Source organism: Oncorhynchus gorbuscha, unplaced genomic scaffold (assembly GCF_021184085.1).
Source record: "Oncorhynchus gorbuscha isolate QuinsamMale2020 ecotype Even-year unplaced genomic scaffold, OgorEven_v1.0 Un_scaffold_2823, whole genome shotgun sequence".
Taxonomy (NCBI): Eukaryota; Metazoa; Chordata; class Actinopteri; order Salmoniformes; family Salmonidae; genus Oncorhynchus; species Oncorhynchus gorbuscha.
Window position 1 is genome coordinate 19,872 of NW_025745147.1, and position 26,154 is coordinate 46,025.

At 42.9% G+C, this 26,154-nt stretch overlaps 3 protein-coding genes across 3 annotated transcripts; all 3 read left to right on the forward strand.

Moving 5' to 3' along the window:
* Positions 1-258: 258 nt before the first annotated feature.
* Positions 259-2,285, forward strand: LOC124017594 (ferritin, middle subunit-like). Its single transcript, XM_046332798.1, has 4 exons — positions 259-571; positions 952-1,098; positions 1,334-1,459; positions 1,923-2,285. The coding sequence occupies exons 1-4, from the start codon at positions 470-472 to the stop codon at positions 2,076-2,078; spliced, it is 531 nt and encodes a 176-aa protein (XP_046188754.1). The 5' UTR covers positions 259-469; the 3' UTR covers positions 2,079-2,285.
* Positions 2,286-8,777: 6,492 nt separating this feature from the next.
* Positions 8,778-10,727, forward strand: LOC124017595 (ferritin, middle subunit-like). Its single transcript, XM_046332799.1, has 4 exons — positions 8,778-9,080; positions 9,462-9,608; positions 9,839-9,964; positions 10,368-10,727. Exons 1-4 carry the CDS (start codon positions 8,979-8,981, stop codon positions 10,521-10,523), a joined length of 531 nt encoding a protein of 176 aa, XP_046188755.1. The 5' UTR covers positions 8,778-8,978; the 3' UTR covers positions 10,524-10,727.
* Positions 10,728-19,965: 9,238 nt separating this feature from the next.
* On the forward strand, positions 19,966-26,154 carry LOC124017592 (ferritin, middle subunit-like). Its single transcript, XM_046332796.1, has 4 exons — positions 19,966-20,268; positions 20,576-20,722; positions 25,396-25,521; positions 25,792-26,154. The coding sequence occupies exons 1-4, from the start codon at positions 20,167-20,169 to the stop codon at positions 25,945-25,947; spliced, it is 531 nt and encodes a 176-aa protein (XP_046188752.1). The 5' UTR covers positions 19,966-20,166; the 3' UTR covers positions 25,948-26,154.

The following is a 26,154-nucleotide window of genomic DNA, read 5'->3' on the forward strand; positions in this document are numbered from 1 at the left end:
ACCTGCCCTCTCATTGGCTAGAATGGTCCCACCTGATCTACCTGTCTTCATTCGTTGAGCACATGTATTTCCATTGATAGAGTGGTCACTCGACTCTCTTGTCAATATAATAAATAATCTTTGCTTAGGGGATGTGTATGAGTGGGCTCGTCTTTAAATGGCCCGCCTAGTTCCTGTTGAAATTCTAAAGTTGATTGGCTACGCTCTGTGAGGGTGGATTCCACTGATGTATTCCGTTTGGAACAATAAATAGAGCGAACAAGGCTCCTTCCAGTACACAAGTCTGAGAAGACGCATGTAGAAGTTCTTGCTTCAACAGTGATTGAACGGAACTCCTCTGCCTTCGTACCGCATTATAGAACATTACGGATTGATGACATAGCACTTACTTGAACTATAATAGCAATATAGTTTAAGAAACACTATTTTTGTAACTTTTCATTTTGATATCAAATAAAAATCTGCCAAGATGGAGTCTCAGATCCGCCAGAACTATCACAACGATTGCGAAGCTGCCATCAACCGGATGATCAACTTGGAGATGTTTGCCTCCTACACCTACACCTCAATGGTAAGGAGTCTACCAAGATGACCGTGTTGTTGATCTACCTGTGTATTATTTTTATGCCTTGTCCTAAATTGCTCTTTTTCACTTGATTTTTCTGTAGGTCTAGAGAATTAATAGCAAATAACCTGAACTCCGTGAAGTACATTTGAGTTTTACTTGAGACCCTCCAGTTAGATATAGCATTCAAATGAAGTTGGAAATCTATCCTACCTCTGTCAGAGCGCGTAACAACTCCTTCACAGGTTAAATGTCAGGTTACCAAATAGACAACGGACTAGACTGATTCATCCCTATATCATCAAGCCTAGTTGCCACAACAAGAACAGAATGTTGTCATGTATTTTTTTATTTTTCTAACTACACTGTTTTGTTTATCCACCCAGGCTTTCTATTTCTCCCGTGACGATGTGGCTCTGCCTGGCTTCGCGCATTTCTTCAAGGAGAACAGCGACGAGGAGCGGGAGCACGCCGACAAGCTACTCTCCTTCCAGAACAAGAGAGGTGGACGCATTTTACTCCAGGACATCAAGGTGAGCGCCTGAGCATCAAACACATTTAGATTGTAGACTGATAGAAAATGTCTTTCCTCCATGGAGGAAAGTGTCTACAGAGTTTAGTTGATGGAGAGAACCTGGAGTAGTCCTAAACATACGGCCTCTAACCACTGAACTGAAACTGTGAGGGGTGTAACTCTGTTCACTTTATCTTAACCTTAACCTCTGCTAGTAGTCATTAACATTTCTGTGTTCACTCTGTCCTGTGTAGAAGCCAGAACGTGATGAGTGGGGCAATGGGCTGGAGGCCATGCAGTGTGCTCTGCAGCTGGAGAAGAATGTGAACCAGGCCCTGCTGGACCTGCACAAGATTGCCTCTGACAAGGTTGACCCCCATGTAAGTTATGGTGGAACCGCACATCACATGTCTGTATCACATAGAATACAGGTACTGTCCCAGGAGATGATCAGGTTGTTGTAGTTCTGATAACTAATGACATGGGATTGTTTGACCTGCTTCTTCACACGCGCACAATAGTCCACAGATGCACACAATGCAGCTAATGCATAAAGGGCGGCAGGTTGTCTAGTGGTTAGAGCTTTGGGCCAGTAACAAAGGTTGCTGGGTTGAATCCCAGAGCTGAGAAGGTAAAAATGTGTTCTGCCCCTGAACAAGGCAGTTAACCAATTGTTCCACATTAGGATGCCATTGTAAATAAGTGTTTTAACGGACTTGTCTCGTTAAAAAATTGACACCTCATTATCTACACTTATGCCATTACCACCAGGCTCTTGTCTGTTACTGTAGTTACAGTAGTCTGTATTCATTCTCTTGTCTGACCTGTGTTTTCCCTCTTTAGCTGTGTGACTTCTTGGAGACCCATTACCTGAATGAGCAGGTGGAGGCCATTAAGAAGCTGGGAGACTACATCACCAACCTCACCAAGATGGATGCTGTCAAAAACAAGATGGCAGAGTACCTGTTTGACAAGCACACCCTGGGAGGCCAGAGCTAAACCACTTCCATCCCCAGGCTACGGCCTCCAGCCTCAGACCAGGACTCCTGGCTTCTCTGATAGATCCTCCTGGCTTTGCTTTTATAGGAAGGGGGAGAGTGTTAAACTGGTGAATTGCAACACTGCTGTGACATTGATGTTTCTGTTCACAACACTACTGTATTGGAGGCAAGGCTTCTTGTAAAACAATTAAAAAATATCACTGAAGTTTGTTGACCTGTAGTAATGGATGTTGTAACAGTCTTGAGGTGCTCTTTTACCGAGCGTCTTCATACCTGTGATAAATACTGACAATTGTAGACCTACTAGTGACTGAGGGTCATAACAATAGAAGTTTAACATGAGTTTCATAAAGGATGTTACCTCTGACCACAGGGTGTCCTTTACTGTATCTTGTAATAGTGCCATGTCAATTAAGGACCCAGCTGTCAACTCTAGCTCCGTAGGAGTGAAATTGTTACCTACAATTGATGTAGACCTTTACTCTGTGCATCACAAGTTTATTAGACAGCCAAGAGGTCAATCAAAACCGTTAGCCAGCTGTTATGGCACATTTCTCTAGTGATGGGAAGTTGGGCTCTGACTGACAAATTGTCACTCATTGTGTTTATTTCAGTTGGTAATGCCCAATAGTTCCCCTACAGCAACTTATGAACTGAATACTCAAAGGAATGATTCTACAAGCCTCTCGTTCTTAAGGGTCTTATTTGAGCTGTCATATGGTTACAACGCTACTGTTAAGTTACTGAACGCTGTCATTTTGGTAATTAACAGGCAAGCCAAAATTTAATACTTGAACTGAGAAATATTGTTTTCAAGATATAGTGAAGGAGTTTCTGGTGGCTAGACCACTTGGTTAAAGGGGAAAATAGCCTAATGAGAACTGTTTAATCAGCAATGGCATTTTCAATTACTCTTAACTTTATTGATTATACAACCAAGTATTGACATCGTAAAATTGAGTACATTTGTATGGTATATAATATCTTGGTATATACACTGCTCAAAAGAATAGGAACTGACTGAAAATATTCTTATTACATTTCTTTACATAGTTGAATGTGCTGACAAATCACACATGATCAATGGAAATCAAATTTATCAACCCATGGAGGTCTGGATTTGGAGTCGCACTCAGAATTAAAGTGGAAAACCACACTACAGGCTGATCCAACTTAAATGTCCTTAAAATGAGGCTCAGTAGTGTGTCGCCTCCACGTGCCTGTTTGACCTCAATACAATGCCTGGGAATGCTCCTAATGAGGTGGCAGAAGGTCCCCTGAGGGATCTCCCAGACCTGGACTAAAGCATCCGCCAACTCCTGGACAGTCTGTGGTGCAACGTGGCGTTGGTGGATGGAGCGAGACATGATGTCCCAGATGTGCTCAATTGGATTCAGGTCTGGGGAACGGGCAGGCCAGTCCATAGCATGCATCAATGCCTTCCTCTTGCAGGAACTGCTGACACACTCCAGCCACATGAGGTCTAGCATTGTCTTGCATTAGGAGGAACTCAGGGCCAACCGCACCAGCATATGGTCTAACAAGGGGTCTGAGGATCTAATCTCGGTACCTAATGGCAGTCAGGCTACCTCTGGCGAGCACATGGAGGGCTGTGCGGCCCCCCAAAGAAATGCCACCCCACACCATGACTGACCCACCGCCAAACAGGTCATGCTGGAGGATGTTGCAGGCTGCAGAACGTTCTCTACGGCGTCTCCAGACTGTCACGTCTGTCACATGTGCGCAGTGTGAACCTGCTTTCATCTGTGAAGAGCACAGGGCGCCAGTGGCGAATTTGCCAATCTTGGTGTTCTCTGGAGAATGCCAAACGTCCTGCACGGTGTTTGGCTGTAAGCACAACCCCCACCTGTGGATGTCGGTCCCTCCTACCACCCTCATGGAGTCTGTTTCTGACCGTTTGAGCAGACACATGCACATTTGTGGCCTGCTGGAGGTCTTTTTGTAGGGCTCTGGCAGTGCTCCACCTGCTCCTCCTTGCACAGGCGGAGGTAGCGGTCCTGCTGCTGGGTTGTTGCCCTCCTACGGCCTCCTCCACGTCTCCTGATATACTGGCCTGTCTCCTGGTAGCGCCTCCATGCTCTGGACACTACGCTGACAGACACAGCAAACCTTGCCACAGCTTGCATTGATGTGCCATCCTGGATGAGCTGCACTACCTGAGCCACTTGTGTGGGTTGTAGACTCTGTCTCATGCTACCACTAGAGTGAAAGCACCGCCAGCATTCAAAAGTGACCAAAACATCAGCCAGGAAGCATAGGAACTGAGAAGTGGTCTATGGTCACCACCTGCAGAACCACTCCTTTATTGGGGGTGTCTTGCTAAGTGCCGATAATTTCCACCTGTTGTCTATTCAATTTGCACAACAGCATGTGAAATTTGTCAATCAGTGGTGCTTCCTAATTGGACAGTTTGATTTCACAAAAGTGTGATTGACTTGGAGTTACACTGTGTTGTTTAAGTGTTCCCTTTATTCTTTTGAGCAGTGTATATAGAATAATGGGTTTTGACATTGGTGGTGACTTTCTGAACTGTTGTAGTTAGACCAACAATTTAAAGTAATACAGAAAAATATTGCTATTTGAGTTCTGATTGACTGAACTGACAACATTTTCTGGAAATTTGTTGTATTTTCCCTTAATTTCACCAAAAACAACCATTCACAGCTATTTGTTTTAAAATGCCTTAGTAAGTTACAAAGTATATGTAAATTGCATAGTATATGAATGAAGATAGTTAACTCAGGACGTGTACCACTGTCTGATTTAGGAGGTGGCTCCTTAAGCAGACATCAATGCGTTGACTTCCCATTGGGGGGGGACGACTCCAGAATGCTGAGTCACAATGACAAGGCAGAAATACAGCCAGGGCAGAGCCTGAGTCATTCCATACTGTAGTAGAACCAACAGGAGGTTATGACAGGAATAAGCAGGGGTGCTAATTTCACTGGTGACATGTATTTTTGTCCCCTCCCCAGTTTTATCATTGGAATGTGATACAAAACGAGGCAACGGTGTGCTTTAGAACCATGCGGATGCCTCCGAGCAGTCGGGTAGGCTCTTTGCTGTGTTTATTCGACCCAAAAAAAAAAATATATATGTCCCCTCCACATCTAAAACCAATGTTGCGCCCCTGGTAAAAAGAGTGGGAGGGAGCAATTGGGAGAGTGGGGAAGGGGGAAAGAGTACCGACTAAAAACACTCTGTCACCCTTCAGAACTTAAATAGAAAGAGTTATGTAATGGTTAATCATTTACAGTATTACTTACTGTTTATAACTTTGTGCAGCTGGTCACATGATGGACCCTGTCATGACTTTAACAACTTAACACAGGTTCTCGGTTTTGAACATTACAGAAATAAATTGCATTTAAAAAATGAAGACAATTCTATGTCATTTTCATTTTTAATGCTATGTTTTCCCTTCTGCTAAAATATGGTCACTTAGAACAATCTGGACTCAGGGGTAGACGTAACATAGTAAAAGTACATTCAGGATACTCCCATTAGTATGATATGTTTTGTATGGTATGTATTAATTTGTGGATGTCCATCATCCTTTTCATATTATATTTTACTAATTGCAATTTTTACAATATGTTACTATTTGCTAAACATATGATATCTTACGAATTCCAATTTGTTGTGGCTAACGTTAGCTCGGTGGCTAGGTGCTAGCGTTAGCTAGGTGGCTGAAATTAGCTAGGCTAGGGGTTAAGGTTAGGTCTAAGGTTAAGGTTAGGAGTTAGGTTAAAGGGCAACCTTTGTGATGCTAGACGTTTGCGTTATATGCTCACCCTAAATTATCCTTTAAGCATGACACATCATTTAGTCAACAGGTGATGTCCCTTTTCGCAAAAAAAAGAAGGAATGCCAAGTATGTCACAGCCCTTTTTGTAACACCAGTTTAAGCATAAGTCTACTGTCACTCCCAACAGTCTGAAGAAGCTTTGTCTCATTGTCTGCAAAACTTTGTTTGCACTCATAATGAAAACATTACACTATAAACTGAGGTTGAGTCTAAAACAGTTGATAAAAGTAACAGAAAGCAGGGCACATATTTCAAGGATTATCTATGTTGAAGACCCTTACCCCCATTTGAAGCAGCTTCATAATTGTTCATCAAACAATGCACCTAGATAGTAGCTATGACAAACTGATAGATAGAGCCTGTTTTGGCTTACATTTTAGGAGAAAGGGGGTCCTGTCCTCAAAAAAATGGAATAGAGGCACTACCTTACATACTAGGCCAGGAAAGATCAGGGGCTGGGTGGCTGCTGGGGGGGAGGAGCTTCCCCATCAATGTAATGTTATTCAATGTGATCTAAAAGGCTAAACTGATCCTAAATCGGCACTCTTACTCTGAGAGGCTTGATGCATACTGCCCCAGAAGACCTAAGTAGTGTTCGATTACCAATTCTAACATACATACTGCATACTATATACTATTAGTTCATAGGGCTCCCGAGTGGCGCAGCAGTCAAAGGCACCGCCTCCCAGTGCAAGCGGCATCACTTTAGTACCTGGTTTGAATCCAGGCTGTATCACATCTGGCTGTGATTGGCCCAGCGTCGTCCGGGTTTGGCTGGAGTAGGCCGAATTTGTTCTTAACTGACTTGCCTAGTTAAATAAAGTTACATTTGAGTATACTGTAAAAGAACTGTAAACTTCTAGATGAGCTTACGAGCGTTTCACCTGTCTACTGCTGAAGCTGATGGTGTTTCTATGCGTCTTGCTAGCATAACTAATTACTAGCGAGACATCGTACGATTTCGGGTGTGTTTGTAAATTAAATCTGGAGTGCCAGAGCACGCTCTCGGCGTTCGTAAATTCAGAGCGTTGTCAGATTGTCCATTCGTAAATGTAAAGCGTTTCGCCCTCGGAGCGTTCAGAGCCCGCTCTGGCCGAGGAGTAGGGTTGATCCGAGCATTTTGACCTCACAACGGCAGTCAAGCACCCAAGCTAACTGGCTAACTTGCTAGCTACTTCCAGTGTCCATTGAGAACGCACAATGACTATACCACTTAACTAATCCTGATGTATTAATAGCCAATTAACTTTACGTTAGGTAGCTAGCTAACATACTGCTGTAATGATATGCTATGCGGTTCGTAAGGATAGCATAGCTAAAAAGTTGTCAGCCCACATAACGTGTAACGTAACTTATTTGAAAAGTCATTACACCTCTCAACATTTTCTTAACTCTTGTCATAATTAGTCAAAACAAGTAAATGTATCCACTCTCGTAATAAACAAAGTAACATTTTTTAAACAGATTAAGATGAGGTCGAGGCAGAGCATTTACTCCACCCACAATCTGTCCGTGTGAGATAAAAACGTTTTTGTGTGGAGGTATATAACAGTGTCAAATTACTTGTGGATTTTGATCATATAGAAGTTTCGTAATGTTTAAGCTTTAACAGATGTACTAATATATGTGGATGCACATGGCATTCCGGCAACTTTGAGAAAAATGATGTCAAGTTCTGCGTGTTGTTCACACTCGTGCCTTCCCTCTCATTGGCTAGAATGATCTTGCCTGTCTCCAATTGTTGAGCACATGTATTTCCATTGTTAGATGGGTCACTCGGCTCTCTTGTCAATATAATACATATCTTTGCAATAGGTGATGTGAATGAGTGGGGTCATCATTTATTTATATTTTTTATATATTTTTTTGTATTTATTATTATGAACACAACAATACAAAATATATACAAAGAAGAGTACATAAACCTAACAGTATTACATATCAAGATTCCTTTTCAATTTGTTAAACATTTTTCATTATTTTTTTTACTTCACCTTTATTTAACCAGGTAGGCCAGTTGAGAACAAGTTCTCATTTACAACTGCGACCTGGCCAAGATAAAGCAAAGCAGTGTGACACAAACAATAACACAGTTACACATGGAATAAACAAACGTACAGTCAATAACACAATAAAAATAATATATATACAGTGTGTGCAAATGAGGTAAGATTAGGGAGGTAGGGCAATAAATTGGCCATAGTGGCGAAGTGATTACAATTTAGCAATTAAACACTGGAGTGATAGATGTGCAGAAGATGAATGTGCAAGTAGAGATACTGGGGTGCAAAGGAGCAAAACAATAAGTAACAATATGGGGATGAGGTAGTTGGATGGGCTACTTACAGATGGGCTTTGATTTGATTTTATTTGTATTTTTATTTGGCTATGTACCGGTGCAATGATATGTGTGACCTGCTCTGACAGCTGATGTTTAAAGTTAGTGAGGGAGATATGAGTCTCTTTATGGTGAATATTGCTTTTATGTTTTTACATTTACTGATAATTTGAAAACAATATTAAAATTCCATCTTAAATAATGTGAAGAGGGGTTTGTTCTCTGCCCACTTCATTTCATGGACAAAGAATCTTCCATACAAGATAAACAAATGAACAATGAAAGTTAAATCAGGGTCCATATCAAAAGGACTGGTTTGACAACAACATTATTTGGATTAAACAATTATTGAACAATGATGGCCAACTATACGATTATCAAGAATTCATGAGAACACACAATGTTACATTCACTCCCGCGGAATGGGATCGTCATCAAATGATCCGCATAGTTCCTGTTGAATTTCTAAAGGTGATTGGCTATTTCACTGACGCATTCCGTTTTGAACAATAAATAGAGCGAACAAGGCTCCTTCCAGTTCACAAGTCTGAGAAGACGCATGAAGAAGTTCTTGCTTCAACAGTGATTGAACGGAACTCTTCTGCCTTCGTCCCGCATTATAGAACATTCTGGATTGATAACATAACACTTACCTGAACTATAATAGCAAAATAGTCGAATAAACCCTATTTTTGTTCCGTTACTTTAGATATTCAAGAAAATCTGCCAAAATGGAGTCTCAGATCCGCCAGAACTATCACCACGATTGCGAAGCTGCCATCAACCGGATGATCAACTTGGAGATGTTTGCCTCTTACACCTACACTTCAATGGTGAGTCTACCAAGTTGACCGTTTTGTTGAGCTACCTGTCATTATGCCTGGGCCTAAATTCCACTTCACTTGACTTTTCTGTAGCCAATAACCTCAACTCCGTTAAGTACATATTTGAGTTTTACTTGGCAAGGCTATTAAGACCCTCCAGGTTGGTAAAGCATTCAAGTGAAGCCGGGAGTCTATCCTACCTTGGTCAGCGCGCGTAAAAACTCCTTGACAGGTTAATTGTCAGGTTACCAAGTAGACTACAGACTAGACTGATTCATGCCTATATCATCAAGCTTAGTTGCCACAACATGAACATAACGCCCAGTCACGTTCGGTACTTATTATTTTAACCACACTTTATTTTAACCACTGTTTTGTTTGTCCACCCAGGCTTTCTATTTCTCCCGTGACGATGTGGCTCTGCGTGGCTTCGCGCATTTCTTCAAGGAGAACAGCGACGAGGAGCGAGAGCACGCCGACAAGCTACTCTCCTTCCAGAACAAGAGGGGTGGACGCATTTTACTCCAGGACATCAAGGTGAGCGCCTGAGTATCGAGGAACTCATTTAGATTGTAGACTGATAGAAAATGTCTTTACTCCATGGAGTGTCCAGCGTTCAGTTGATATAGAGAACCTGGAGTAGTCCTAAACATACTGCCTCTAACCACTGAACTGAAACAGTGTGAAGGATGTAACTCTGTTCACTTTATCCTGACCTAAATGTCTGCTAGTAGTCAACACTTCTATGTTCACTCTGTCCTGTGTAGAAGCCAGAACGTGATGAGTGGGGCAATGGGCTGGAGGCCATGCAGTGTGCTCTGCAGCTGGAGAAGAATGTGAACCAGGCCCTGCTGGACCTGCACAAGATTGCCTCTGACAAGGTTGACCCCCATGTAAGTTATGGTGGAACCGCACATCACATGTATGTATCACATAGAATACAGGTACTGTCCCAGGAGATGATCAGGTTGTTGTAGCTCTGATAACTAATGACATGGGATTGTTTGACCTGCTTCTTCACACGCGCACAATAGTCCACAGATGCACACAATGCAGGTTGTCTAGTGGTTAGAGATTTATGCCTTAAAGGTTGCTGGATTGAATCCCAGAGCTGACAAGGTAAAAATGTGTTCTGCCCCTGAACAAGGCAGTTAACCTATTGTTCCACATTAGGATGCCATTGTAAATAAGTGTCAATGGACTTGTCTAGTTAAATTGACACCTCATTATCTACGTGTTACTGTAGTTACAATAGTCTGTATTCATTCTCTTTTCTGACCTGTTTTCCCTCTTTAGCTGTGTGACTTCCTGGAGACCCATTACCTGAATGAGCAGGTGGAGGCCATTAAGAAGCTGGGTGACCACATCACAAACCTCACCAAGATGGATGTTGTCAAAAACAAGATGGCAGAGTACCTGTTTGACAAGCACACCCTGGGAGGCCAGAGCTAAACCACTTTCATCCCCAGGCTACGGCCTCCAGCCTCAGACCAGGACTCCTTGGTTCTCTGATAGATCCTCCTGGCTTTGCTTTTATAGGGAGGGGAGTGTTAAACTGGTGAATTGCAACACTGCTGTGACATTGATGTTTCTGTTCACAACACTACTGTATTGGAGGCAAGGCTTCTTGTAAAACAATAAAAAAATATCACTGAAGTTTGTTGCTGTTTTCTAAGTGTTGACCTGTAGTAATGGATGTGGCATCAGTCTATTGAGGTGCTTTGCTCTTTTACTGAGCATCTTCATACAGTGATAAATACTGACTATTGTAGACTTACTAGTGGCTGAGGGTCATAACAATAGGAGAAGCTTAACATGAGTTTCATAAAGGATGTTACCTCTGACCAGAGGTTGTCCTTTACTGTATCTTGTAATAGTTCCATGTCAATTAAGGACCCAGCTGTCAACTCTAGCGCCGTAGGAGTGAAATTGTTACCTACAATTGATGTAGACCTTTACGCTGTGCATCACAAGTTTATTAGACAGCCAAGAGGTCAATCAAAGTCGCTAGCCAGCTGTTATGGCACATTTCTCTAGTGATGGGAAGTTGGGCTCTGACTGACAAATTGTCACTCATTGTGTTTATTTCAGTTGGTAATGCCCAATAGTTCCCCTACAGCAAATTATGAACTGAATACTCAAAGGAATAATTCTACAAGCCTCTCGTTCTTAAGGGGCTTATTTGAGCTGTCATATGGTTACAACGCTACTGTTAAGTTACTGAACGCTGTCATTTTGGTAATTAACAGGCAAGCCAAACTTTAATACTTGAACTGAGAAATATTGTTTTCAAGATATAGTAAAGGAGTTTCTTGGGGCTAGACCACTTGGTTAAAGGGGAAGATGGTCTAATCGGCAATGGAATTTTCAATTACGCTTCAACTTTATACAACCAATTATCGACATGGTAAAATTGAGTACATTTGTACTGGTATTGAATATCTTGGTTAATATTTGGGGTGAAGTTTCGCAGCTTTGTCATTCTATTTGAAAACATATTTTACACAAAGCCTTAGAATACAATTGGAAGACTTGGAAAATCCATTCTAATGTTAGGCTAATTGAGAAATAGTCTGTGTCTATATTTGATTTAGGATATATAAGGAATTGAACTTTAAGACACAGGTCTGTAAACTTCTGTTTCATTCTCTAAGAGCACATGTTTCAATAACACATGAAGCTTAATTATTGACCTTTTCCAGAATGCAGTCAAAAGAAAAATTTTGGGTTTATCACATTTAAAAAAAACATAAATTCAATTTTCAGTATGAGGTATGGGAATACAGTAGCGGACAGAGAAAGAAAGGCTGGCTTTTGTAGAAATGGTATTTGATGATACACCTTTCGGTTTCAAATGACATATTGTTGTTGTCAAATGGTATATCAAAGTTGATTACAATAGCCTAGAAATAACTACACAAAATCAGTAGCTACATACATCTAACCATACTACTTGTGATGTAAGTGTATATAGTAAGTGTATATAAGTGTATATAGTATATAGTATGTTTACTGGTCATAGTATGGATATAGTTAGTATGCCAGATTAGGCAAAATACGAAGTTTTCAAGCAGTGGACATTATTTCCGTGCTTTCAGGGCCCATAATGCAATTCTTCAGACAACAGGCGTGGCTTCATAACATTTTAAGAAAATGGCAGAAAATATGGTGCCGAAGTGAGACGAGAGCGGATACAATTTCAGTGCTATAACTAATTATGACAAATAAGTTAAGTTTCTTTGCTACGCTATCCTTACGAAACGCGTAGCATATCATTGCAGCAGAATGTACCATTATGTTAGCTAGCTACCAAACACAAATTTAGTTGGCTATTTATACATCAGGCTTAGCTAAGCGGTATAGTCATTGTGCGTTCTCAATGAACATTGTTAATTCACTCTGGCTATCTACTCTGATTTCAGAGCACTGTGTGCCAAAGAACAGATTCATTGATTCATTTTACAACCGTAACACCCGTTGAATATAACCGGTATCAGTAAACGTCTGCAAAAAAAGCATAATTAAATTGTTGCCAGAAACACAGTTACAGTCACCAAAGCTCTGGATAACATGAAAACAGCATAGCCAGCTCTGCTAGGGTGAGTAAAATGGTCAGAGTGAGGTGTTCTCTCATTTGTGTCTGGAAGTAGCTAGCAAGCTAGCCAAAGATAGCCAGTTAGCTTGGGTGCTTAATTGCCGTTGTGAGGTCAAAACGCTCGGATCAACCCTACTCCTCGGCCAGAGTGTCCAGTGTGGGCTCTGAACGCTCCGAATGCGAAACGCTTTGAATTTCCAAACGGACAATGCTCTGAATTTACGAATGCCCAGAGCGCACTCCAGATTGAATTTACCAACACATCCGAAATCGTATGATGTCTAGCTAGTCATTTGTTATGCTAACAAGCTAGCAAGAGGTTGCAAAGCAACAGCTTCCGGTAGACAGGCGAAGCGCTAGTAAGCTCAACTAAAGTAGGGTGACCAGACGTCCCCGTTTTTGGTGGCCTGTCCCCGGTTGGAGCTGTCCCTGGAAATATCCCAGTTTTTAGGGAGATGTCCCCGACCCCGTAAGGCAAAACCTGCAAAGAAAAGGAAACAGGCAAGTGCACAAAGAAAAGGCAACAGGCAAATGCACAAACACCAGAGAAAACTAAGAAATACATTTTTATTTTCTATCTATCTGTGTTTTCTCTGGTATTTCTAGAACCACTTGCAACTGGCAGAGAGGATTTTTGCTGTTTTAGAGCTCAGGGATTCTTAAAAGATGGGACAATCAACTTTTTTCTACAAATATTTGTCTTAATTTTAACTAAATGTTAAGATTATATTTTGACACACCAAAGTATCAGCTATTAACACCATGTAAAGGAACAACCTCCTATTTTTTCATTAAATGCAACTAAGTGGATATGGTCAATTTCGTTGTAAAACAAGTGTTTAAAGTCCTTGATTATTTAATGCTAACATTAGATTATTCATAAATGTGTAATACACATCTCCAAACATTTTTGTTTTGTTTTATTGCCATATTAAATGCTCCAGGGCTAATTTAGCTAGCAATCTGGCATGGTTTTCTAGATTTTGAACATGAAATAACTATTATAAAGCTAACATTATCCCTTAGGTCTAGCACAGCAAATACATTAATTGTTGAAGCATATGTTGCAGAACAGTGATTACAATATTTGTTCAGAATATTGACAACAACAACTAAATCAATCTTAAGGGGGCTAGTTCCTCTGTATAGATGGGAGAACCTTCCACAAGGACAACCATCTCGGCAGCACTCCATCAATCAAGCCATTATGGTAGAGTGGCCAGACGGAAGCAACTTCTCAGTAAAAGGCACTTGACAGCCTTTGAGTTTTAGTTTGCCAAAAGGCACCTAAAGGACTCTCAGTTTAAGGGCACAGGGCGAGACCTAGATGGGGCCACAGTGTCTCCTGACCCCTCCTGTCTCAGCCTCCAGTATTTATGCTGCAGTAGTTTATGTGTCGGGGGGCTAGGGTCAGTTTGTTTATCTGGAGTACTTCTCCTGTCCTATTCGGTGTCCTGTGTAAATCTAAGTGTGCGTTCTCTAATTCTCTCCTTCTCTCTTTCTTTCTCTCTCTCGGAGGACCTGAGCCCTAGAACCATGCCCCAGGACTACCTGACATGATGACTCCTTGCTGTCCCCAGTCCACCTGGCCATGCTGCTGCTCCAGTTTCAACTGGCCTGGGCCCTAGGACCATGTCCCAGGACTACCTGACATGAGGACTCCTTGCTGTCCCCAGTCCACCTGGCCATGCTCCTGCTCCAGTTTCAACTGTTCTGCCTTACTATTATTCAACCATGCTGGTCATTTATGAACATTTGAACATCTTGGCCACGTTCTGTTATAATCTCCACCCGGCACAGCCAGAAGAGGACTGGCCACCCCACATATGCTCTCTCTAATTCTCTCTTTCTTTCTCTCTCTCGGAGGACCTGAGCCCTAGGACCGTGCCACAGGACTACCTGACATGATGGCTCCTTGCTGTCCCCAGTCCACCTGACTGTGCTGCTGCTCCAGTTTCAACTGTTCTGCCTTATTATTATTTGACCATGCTGGTCATTTATGAACATTTGAACATCTTGGTCATGTTCTGTTATAATCTCTACCCGGCACAGCCAGAAGAGGACTGGCCACCCCACATAGCCCGGTTCCTCTCTAGGTTTCTTCCTAGGTTTTGGCCTTTCTAGGGAGTTTTTCCTAGCCACCGTGCTTTTACACCTGCATTGTTTGCTGTTTGGGGTTTTAGGCTGGGTTTCTGTACAGCACTTTGAGATATCAGCTGATGTACGAAGGGCTATATAAATAAATTTGATTTGATTTGATATGCAGACACGGGAGGCAGGTTTTTTGAGTCTCTGATATTTATTAGTATCCAAGGGGCAGGCAAGATATTGTTCATGGACAGGCAAAAAGATCATAACAAGGTCAGAGTCCAGGAGGTACAGAGTGGCAGGCAGGCTCGAGGTCAGGGCAGGCAGTATGGTCAGGGCAGGCGGGTTCACAGTCAGGGCAGGCAAGGGTCAAAACTGTGTGGACAAGCAAAACAGAGCTAAGAAAAAGCAGGGGCACGGGTTAATGATAAGGGAATTATATGCTTAAAGGTAATGATTAAAATAGTCCACCCTGAAACCATATAATTGTATGAAATTTATTAGAATCATAAAACTATATGTTATGCAGGTGAGTGAGGACCCACAAGCGATATAACGGAAACAGAGTCTTTTAATGTCCAAACAGGGAAAACATAAATCCTCAATCATTACAGGGGAAGTCCAAACAGGGAAAACACAAATCCTCTAGTTTAACAGGAGAGTCCCCCTTCTAGTTGTTGAGGAGAGTTGCAGGGCTAGCGGCAACAGACTGCAGGTCCCTTCGGGTAGGCGCGGGCCGTAGAGGATAGAGACACCTGCTCACACGTAGTATCTGATGACGAGGCAGAATACAACTGGACGGAACAAAAGCAAAGCAAACAGCAAACAAGAATCCGACAAGGACAGAAGCAGAAACAGAGAGAGAAATAGAGGGCAAAATAGGGGACAGGTGTGAAAGAGTAAACGAGGTCGTTAGGAGAATGAGGAACAGCTGGGAGCAGGAACGGAACGATAGAGAGAGAGAGGAATAGAGAGAGAGAAAGAAACCTAATAAGACCATCAGGGGGAAACGAAGAGAAGAGAAAGCACAGGGACAAGACATGACAATACAATACATGACAGTACCCCCCCACTCACCGAGCGCCTCCTGGCGCACTCGAGGAAGAAACCTGGCGGCAACGGAGGAAATCATCGATCAGCGAACGGTCCAGCACGTCCCGAGATGGAACCCAACTCCTCTCCTCAGGACCGTAACGGGAAACGATGAAGAGGGAATCTAGTGCAATTACTATTATAAAAATGAAACACGGGTAGAGAACTGTAAGAGTATGAGCAATCAGGACCAAACAGGCCAGGAGAGTAACAACTAGGGACAGACTGAGACACAGCAAGGCTAAGACCAGGAACAGGAGAGAGGCGGTGGCTGTGGACAGACTGAGACACAGCAAGTGCAGGAGCAGGACCAGGAGAGATGCGGTGGCTGGGGACAGACTGAGACACAGCAAGGGCAGGAAAGATGCGGTGGCAGGGGACAGACTGAGACACAGCAAGGCCAGGAGCAGGACCAGGAGAGATGCGGTGTCTGGGGACAGACTTAGACACAGCAAGGCACGGAGCAGAAGCAGGAAGAGAGTTACCGGACTTAGTCTGCGCGCAGTCCGAACAAGCAGCCACGAAACGACGCGTATCACGCTCCTGAGTGGGCCACCAAAAACACTGCGAAAAGAAGCAAGCGTACCCCGAACGCCGAGGTGGCTGGCTGACTTGGCAGAGTGAGCCCACTGAAGAACGGCCAGAAGAGTAGGAACGGGAACGAAAAGAAGGTTCCTAGGACAAGCGCGCCGAGAAGGAGTGTGAGTGAGTGCTTGCTTAACCTGCCTCTCAATTCCCCAGACAGTCAACCCGACAACACGCCCCTCAGGGAATCTCCCCTCATTGGTTTCCAGAACCCCAGCTCAGAACACACAACTCAGCGATCCTACTCACGGATGGGCTATTGCAGCAGACGACCACACCGGGTTCCACTCCTATCTAGAGGTCGACCGATTAATCGGAATGGCCGACAATTAATCTTAATGGTTGTACAGTCGTCTCAAATAAAACTGTGAAGGACCTCTGCGTTACTCTGGACCATGATCTCTCTTTTGAAGAACATATCAAGACCATTTCGAGGACAGCTTTTTCCATCTACGTAATCTTGCAAAAATCAAACTTTCTGTTCTAATGATGCAGAAAAATTAATCCATGCTTTTGTCACTTCTAGGTTAGACTACTGCAATGCTCTACTTTCCGGCTACCCGGATAAAGCACTAAATAAACTTAAGTTAGTGCAAAATACGGCTGCTAGAATCCTGACTAGAACCCCCAAATTTGATCATATTACTCCAGTGCTAGCCTCTACACTGGCTTCCTGTCAAAGCAAGGGCTGATTTCAAGGTTTTACTGCTAACCTACAAAGCATTACATGGGCTTGCTCCTACCTATCTCTCTGATTTTGTCCTGCCGTACAAACCTACACGTATGCTACGGTCACAAGACGCAGGCCTCCTAATTGTCCCTAGAATTTCTAAGCAAACAGCTGGAGGCAGGGCTTTCTCCTATAGAGCTTCTTTTTTATGGAACGGTCTGCCTACCCATGTCAGAGACGCAAACTCGGTCTCAACCTTTAAGTCTTTACTGAAGACTCATCTCTTCAGTGGGTCATATGATTGAGTGTAGTCTGGCCCAGGAGTGGGAAGGTGAACGGAAAGGCTCTGGAGCAACGAACCGCCCTTGCTGTCTCAGCCTCCAGTATTTATGCTGCAGTAGTTTGTGTCGGGGGGCTAGGGTCAGTTTGTTATATCTGGAGTACCTCTCCTGTCCTATTCGGTGTCCTGTGTGAGTCCAAGTGTGCGTTCTCTAATTCTCTCCTTCTTTCTTTCTCTCTCTCGGAGGACCTGAGCCCTAGGACCATGCCCCAGGACTACCTGACATTATGACTCCTTGCTGTCCCCAGTCCACCTGGCCATGCTGCTGCTCCAGTTTCAACTGTTCTGCCTTACTATTATATGACCATGCTGGTCATTTATGAATATTTGAACATCTTGGCCATGTTCTGTTATAATCTCCACCCGGCACAGCCAGAAGAGGACTGGCCACCTCACATATGCTCTCTCTAATTCTCTCTTTCTCTCTCTCGGAGGACCTGAGCCCAAGGACCGTGCCCCAGGACGACCTGACATGATGACTCCTTGCTGTCCCCAGTCCACCTGACTGTGCTGCTGCTCCAGTTTCAACTGTTCTGCCTTGTTATTATTCGACCATGCTGGTCATTTATGAACATTTGAACATCTTGGCCATGTTCTGTTATAATCTCCATCCGGCACAGCCAGAAGAGGACTGGCCACCCCACATAGCCTGGTTCCTCTCTAGGTTTCTTCCTAGGTTTTGGCCTTTCTAGGGAGTTTTTCCTAGCCACTGTGCTTCTACACCTGCATTGCTTGCTGTTTGGGGTTTTAGGCTGGGTTTCTGTACAGCACATTGAGATATCAGCTAATGTACGAAGGGCTATATAAATACATTTGATTTGATTTGGTCTTCTGCCCCTGAACAAGGTAGTTAACCCACTGTTCCTAGGCCATCATTGAAAACAAGAATTTGTTCTTAACTGACTTCCCTAGTTAAAGGTAAAATACACATTTCTCTAGTGATGGAAAGTTCAGCTCTTACTGACATAAAATAAATCTTGACTCTTGTTTCAGTTGCTAATAGTTCTCCTACCAGCAAACTAACTGAATAATCACAATAGAAATCCTAATGCCTCTCGTTCACCATAAAGGGCTTATTGGAGCTGTCATATGGTTGCAAAGCTACTGGTAATTTACCAAAATTACTGAAGTCTTCTGTAATTAACAGGCAGTCTAACTTTGGTAATTTATACTTTAACTGAACATATTTATATTTTTCATGTGTCCATCTAGTACATGGGTTTCTAGTGGATAGACCAGGTGGTTGAAGGGGAAAATAGCCTAATTAAATGTGTTTGATCAACAATGGCATTTTCAATCATTCTGCCACTCATCCATTTTTCTTTACACAACTGCCACCAACATTTACAACCATGAAATACTGACATGGTAAAATAATTGAGTACATTTTTTTAAAGGTAATGGTTTTCACTAAGTTGATGGTTTATATTTAGGGTAATGTTTATCTAAAAGTACATTTTATATGTGAAAGCTCCATGGAGGGCCTGAGATTTGTGAGAATCTGAAGTACCTGAAAAGAAGGCACCTGGCTAAACGACATGTTCCTTGACATTTACAAATATTTGTGTTACGGATCCCAATTACCTGCTGTCAAGGCAGCAGCTACTCTTCCTGGGGTCCAGCGAAATAAAGGCAGTTCTATACATTACAAACCAGATGTCGCCACACGTGTTTGCCCTCAGGCCACTACTCTACCACATATCGACAACACAAAATAAATGTGCGTGTCTATAGTGCATATGTGTCTCTTCACACTCCCCGCTGTCCAGCAAGTTGTATCTAACTATTTTAAAATCTAATTTACTGTTTGCATGACATGATGTGGAATAGTAGCCATGTCATGTCTCTCTGTAGTACTGTGCACCTCCCATAGTCTGTTCTGGACTTGGGGACTGTGATGAGACCTGGAGACATGTCTTGTGGGGTATGCATTGGTGTCTGAGTTGTGTGCTAGTAGTTTAAACTGACAGCTCGGTGCATTCAATATGTCAATAATTCTCACAAATACAAGTAGTGATGAAGTAAATTTATAGTAATGGTTATCAACTGTACTGCAGGGATGGAACGTAAAGTTGCAGGAAGTAGAGGTTGTGGTGTATCTTTAACTGCACTGTCGGTTAGGAGCTCGTAAGTCAGCATTTCACTGAAAGGTCTACTGTTGTATTTGGCGCATGTGAGTAATAAAATTGGATTTGATTTATTTTGAGTTACAGCGTGTTTTAAGTGGTGGTGTCCCATCCTTTCATGCTGTTGGCCTGAATACGACTAAATAGATGTAAATAGGGGAGTATGGTTTTTATTATATATATTTTTGTGAGTGTAGTGTTAGATGGTAGGGTATTTGTTGTATTTTTGGTTGGTGTGGTTGTTGATTAAAAAAGAAATAAGCAAAGTATAAGAGAGTTATACTCCAGTCTAGTAGGTGGCGGTAATGCAACATGTATTGGATGCCAACCTGCCGTTAAATCTCATCAAAGAAGGTCGATTTCACTGACGCGGTCCGCTTGGAACAATAAATAGAGCGAACAAGGCTCCTTCCAATTCACAACTCTGGGAAGACGCATGAAGAACTTCTTGCTTCAACAGTGATTGAACGGAACTCTTCTGCTCGCCTCCCGCGCAATATAACATTCCGGATTGATAACGTAATAACTACGTGAACTGTCTTAGTAAAATAATCTAAGAATCTCTAGATTTGTACCGTTAATTTTGATATAAAGTGAAAATGGAGTCTCAGGTCCGCCAGAACTATCACCACGATTGCGAAGTTGCAATCAACCGGATGATCAACATGGAGATGTTTGCCTCTTATACTTACACTTCAATGGTAAGGGGACTGTAATTGGCTACCAATAGGAACAGTTTGTTGCTTTACCTAATATTATTATGCCTGAGCCTTAATATTTTTTTCTGTACGCCTAGGCAACAGCTTTGAGGTAGACGTATCATTCAAATAAAGCTCATAAATATATCCTTGGACAGAGCGTATCTCATTGACAGGTTAATTGGCAGGTTACCAAGTAGGCTTATGATTTTCCGGATCATATTGCTGTGTCAATCATGCTTAGATCCCTCGATAATATAATGAGTTATATTTGACATGTGTTTCTAAACACACTTGTTTTTCAACCCAGGCTTTCTATTTCTCCCGTGACGATGTGGCTCTGCCTGGCTTCGCGCATTTCTTCAAGGAGAACAGCGACGAGGAGCGGGAGCACGCCGACAAGCAACTCTCCTTCCAGATCAAGAGAGGTGGACGCATTTTACTCCAGGACATCAAGGTGAGCGCCTGAGCGTCGAAAAACACATACCTTGTATACTGCGCAACAAAAAGAACGTTAACATCTTGGTAGAGGGTTCTCTGGTTGAAATGGTTCTTGTCTCAGTAAGAAAGGTTCTACCTGGAACCAAGTGGCTGATCTATAATCTATGGCAAGACGTCTAAAGAACCCTTTATAGTCAATCTAGAGCCTTTTTTTTAATACTGTGAAGTTGTTTTGGATTAGTAGTCATTCATGTTAATACTGAGTTCTTTGTAAGGCAGGCCCTGTGTGGCTGCCCTGGTATTAGAGCAAGGTGACCAGAAGAGATAATGTCCTGACCGCTTAGGCCTGAACACACTGCCTCCATTCCTTCATAACCACTGAATTGGTCATTGGTCACGCGCACTGACTACAACAGGTGTAGACTTTACGATGTGTACTTACTTGCTCAGAGTTAAAGATAAATATTTGCTAAATGGGAATGGTAACAAAGAATAACAAGGCTTTATACAAGTACTGAGACCATGTGCAGGGGTACGAGGTAGTTGAGATATAATACAGTAGGTAAGGGTTAAAAGTGACTTGGCAATGAGGATGTGTGACTGGTGTCAGTGTGTGGGGGGAGGGGGGGGGTTTGTAGACTAGTGAGTGCAAAATAAGTGGTTAAACTCTTCTACTCAGACCCCTGTTTGCCTCCAGAACAGCCTGCATTTTTTTGGGACATTCTACAAGGTGTCTGAAACATTCCACAGGGATGTTGGTCCATGCTGACACGCTGAAATCAGGCATTTGCTGCAGATGTTACGGCGATATAGTCTTGCTGTGAACAGCCCGTTCCATCTCGTCCCAAAGATTCTCTATTGGTTTGAGGTCTGGGGACTGTGCAGTGAACATAACTCGCTGTTCCAGGCAATGTTTTCCCACTCAATTGCCCGTTGGAGACACTTTAATTTTAACTTAATGTAATACATCAATACAATTACTTTAGCCTTATATAAATAATGAAACATGTTTAATTTGGTTTAAATAATGCAAAGAAAAGTTTTGGTGAATGTAAAAGTGCAATATGTGCCATGTAAAAAAGCTAATGTTTAAGTTCCTTGCTCAGAACATGAGAACATACGAAAGTTGGTGGTTCCTTTTCACTTGAGTCTTTAATATTCCCAGGTAATAAGTTTTAGGTTGTAGTTATTATGACTATTTGTGTGTGGATGACGGATCACCACCTCAAGCTGAACTTCGGCAAGACGGAGCTGCTCTTCCTCCCGGGGAAGGACTGCCCGTTCCATGATCTCGCCATCACGGTTGACAACTCCATTGTGTCCTCCTCCCAGAGCGCTAAGAACCTTGGCGTGATCCTGGACAACACCCTGTCGTTCTCAACTAACATCAAGGCGGTGGCCCGTTCCTGTAGGTTCATGCTCTACAACATCCGCAGAGTACGACCCTGCCTCACACAGGAAGCGGCGCAGGTCCTAATCCAGGCACTTGTCATCTCCCGTCTGGATTACTGCAACTCGCTGTTGGCTGGGCTCCCTGCCTGTGCCATTAAACCCCTACAACTCATCCAGAACGCCGCAGCCCGTCTAGTGTTCAACCTTCCCAAGTTCTCTCACGTCACCCCGCTCCTCCGCTCTCTCCACTGGCTTCCAGTTGAAGCTCGCATCCGCTACAAGACCATGGTGCTTGCCTACGGAGCTGTGAGGGGAACGGCACCTCAGTACCTCCAGGCTCTGATCAGGCCCTACACCCAAATAAGGGCACTGCGTTCATCCACCTCTGGCCTGCTCGCCTCCCTACCACTGAGGAAGTACAGTTCCCGCTCAGCCCAGTCAAAACTGTTCGCTGCTCTGGCTCCCCAATGGTGGAACAAACTCCCTCACGACGCCAGGACAGCGGAGTCAATCACCACCTTCCGGAGACACCTGAAACCCCACCTCTTTAAGGAATACTTAGGATAGGATAAAGTAATCCTTCTCACCCCCCCCCCCTTAAAATATTTAGATGCACTATTGTAAAGTGGCTGTTCCACTGGATGTCATAAGGTGAATGCACCAATTTGTAAGTCGCTCTGGATAAGAGCGTCTGCTAAATGACTTAAATGTAAATGTTAAATGTACTATTTCTTTCAACCATTTGTATTTCATATACCTTTGACTATTGGAAGGGGAACAACTACTTCAAGGTCTCAAAGCGAGTGTCACCGATTGAAACGCTATTAGCACGCACCCTGCTAACTAGCTAGCCATTTCACATCGGTTACACCAGCCTAATCTCGGAAGTTGCTAGGCTTGAAGTCACAAACCGCTCAATGCTTTAAGCACAGCGATGAGCTGCTGGCAAACGCACAAAAGTGCTGTTTGAATCACCGCTTACGAGCCAGCTGCTGCCTACCACCGCTCGGTCAGACTGCTCTATCAAATGTCAAATCATAGACTTCATTTTAACATAGTAACACAGAAATGAGCCTTAGGTCATTAATATGGTCAAATCCAGATACGAACATTTCGAAAACAAAATGTTTACCGTTCTGTATTTTACCTAACGGGTGGCATCCATAAGTCTAAATATTCCTGTTACATTGCACAACCTTCAATGTTGTTAACTAATTACATAATTATGACATAACAAGTCAGATGGCCCAAACTGTAGCATGTACCCTGACTCTGCGTGCAATCAACGCAAGAGAAGTGACACAATTTCCCTAGTTTAATATTGCCTGCTAACATGCATTTATTTGAACTAAATATGCATGTTTAAAACGTACATCTGTGTATTGATTTTAAGAAAGGCATTGTTTATGGTTAGGTTAATTTGTGCAACGATTGTGCTTTCTTCGCAAATGCTCTTTTGTTAAATCGTCCCCCGTTTGGCAAAGTTGGCTGTCTTTGTTAGGAACAAATAGTCTTCACACAGTTCGCTAAGAGCCAGGTGGCCCAAACTGCTGCATGTGCCCTGACTGTTGCACAGAACAAAAGAGAAGTGACGCAATTTCCCTAGTTAAATGAAATTCATGTTAGCAGGCAATATTAACTAATATGCAGGTTTAAAAATATATACTTGTGTATTGATTTTAAGGCACCTTTTATGGTTAGGTACACATTGGTGCGTTTGCCAAATTGGTGATTTAACGAAGTAGGCTATGATAAATTAACTTATGGCTTAGATCCTGTTAACGGGATCGATATGACAACAGCCAGTGATTGTGCAGGGCGCCAAATTCAAAACAGATCTCCTAATTAAAATTCCTCAAACATACAAGTGTTTTACACCATTTTAAAGAAACGTATTAATACCACCAGTGTCCGATTTCAAAAAAGCTTTACCGAAAAAGCACACCATGCGATCGGAATTCAGCGCTCCGAAACAAAACGAGCCATACGGATCCGCCGTTTCGTGGAGTCAACAAAGTCAGAAATGGCATTATAAATATTCACTTACCTTTTCTCTTCATCTGAATGGAATCCCAGTTCCACAATAAATGTTTGAGTTGTTCGATGAAGTCCATTGATGTCCAAATATCTCCATTTTGTTCGCGTTTAGCCCAGTAATCCAAATTCATGAGGCACGACCAGGCAAAGTCATAAAGTTCCGTTACAGTCCGTAGAAACATGTCAAACGATCTATAGAATCAATCTTTAGGATGTTTTTATCATCAATCTTCAATAATGTTCCAACTGGAGAATTCCTTTGTCTTCAGAAATGCAATGGGCTGCAAGCTAACTCTCACGTGACCGCGTGTGACCAGCTCATGCCACTCTGGCAGACCTGACTCATTCAGCTCCCATTCCCCGTCCTTCACAGTAGAAGCATCAAACAAGGTTCTGAAGACTGTTGACATCTAGTGGAAGCCTTAAGAAGTGCATTATGACCCCGTAGACACTGTATATTAGATAGGCTATGAGTTGAAAAACTACAAAGCTCAGACTTCCTACTTCCTGGTTGGATTTTTTTCCTCAGCTTTTTGCCTGCCATAAGAGTCCTGTTATACTCAGACATCATTCAAACAGTTTTAGAAACTTCTGTGTTTCCTATCCAAATTTACTAATAATGTTAGCAACTGGGCCTGAGTAGCAAGCAGTTTAATCCGGGAACCTTAATCATCCAAGCTACTCAATACTGCCATAAGACGTTAAAAGGCACCACGTTGATTATATGCAACGCAGGACAAGCTAGATAATCTAGTAATAACTACACATGGTTGGTTGTTTTTTTAATAAGATTGGTTTAATGCTAGCTAGCTCCTTGCTGCATTCTCATAACAGGTAGTCAGCCTGCCACGCAGTCTCCTTGTGGAGTGCAATGTAATCGGCCGTGATCGGTGTCCAAAAATGCCGATTACCGATTGCTGTGACATCTTAACTCTGCCGTTCCGATTAATCGGTCGACCTCTAGATAGGAGTGGAACCCGGTGTGGTCGTCTGCTGTAATAGCCCATCCGTGAGTAGGACCTCTGAGCTGGGGTTCTGGAAACCTTTGGCGTCGCAAGCGCCATTCTCTATCGACTGAGCCACACCGGACCCATGATGTGCTTCATAAACTCCAGCTTATGTGGTTGTTAAAATGACTAAATCTTGATCTTTCTGCATTGGTTCCAGTTTGTCAGATATACTGATTGAACTGACTTTGAATTATGTATAGAAACATCTGCTAGTAGTCCCTAACCCTTCTGTGTTCACTGTCCTGTGTAGAAACCAGAACGTGATGAGTGGGGCAATGGGCTGGAGGCCATGCAGTGTGCTCTGCAGTTGGAGAAGAATGTGAACCAGGCCCTGCTGGACCTGCACAAGATTGCCTCTGACAAGGTTGACCCCCATGTAAGTAATATCATTACATAGAATACAGGTACTGTCCCAGGAGCTGATCAGGTTGTTGTACCTCTGCTAACTAATTACACAGGATTGTGTGACCTGCCTCTTTAGACGCATGAATGCCACTTTACACACACGATGCAGCTCGTGCAGGAGTTACACAGCTGTAAACACCTCATTATCTGCACTTATGCCATTACCACCAGGCTCTTGTGTGTTACTGTATCTACAATAGTCTGTAGTCATTCTCTTTTCTGACCTGTTTTCCCTCTTTAGCTGTGTCACTTCCTGGAGACCCATTACCTGAATGAGCAGGTGGAGGCCATTAAGAAGCTGGGAGACTACATCACAAACCTCACCAAGATGGATGCTGTCAACAACAAGATGGCAGAGTACCTGTTTGACAAGCACACCCTGGGAGGCCAGAGCTAAACCACTTCCATCCCCAGGCTACGGCCTCCAGCCTCAGACCAGGACTCCTGGCTTCTCTGATAGATCCTACTGGCTTTACATTTATAGGGAGGGGAGAGTGTTAAACTGGTGCAGTGCAACACTGCTGTGACATTGATGTTTTTGTTGACAACACTACTGTATTTTGGAGGCAAGGCATCTTGTAAAACAATAAAAAAGATCTCTAAA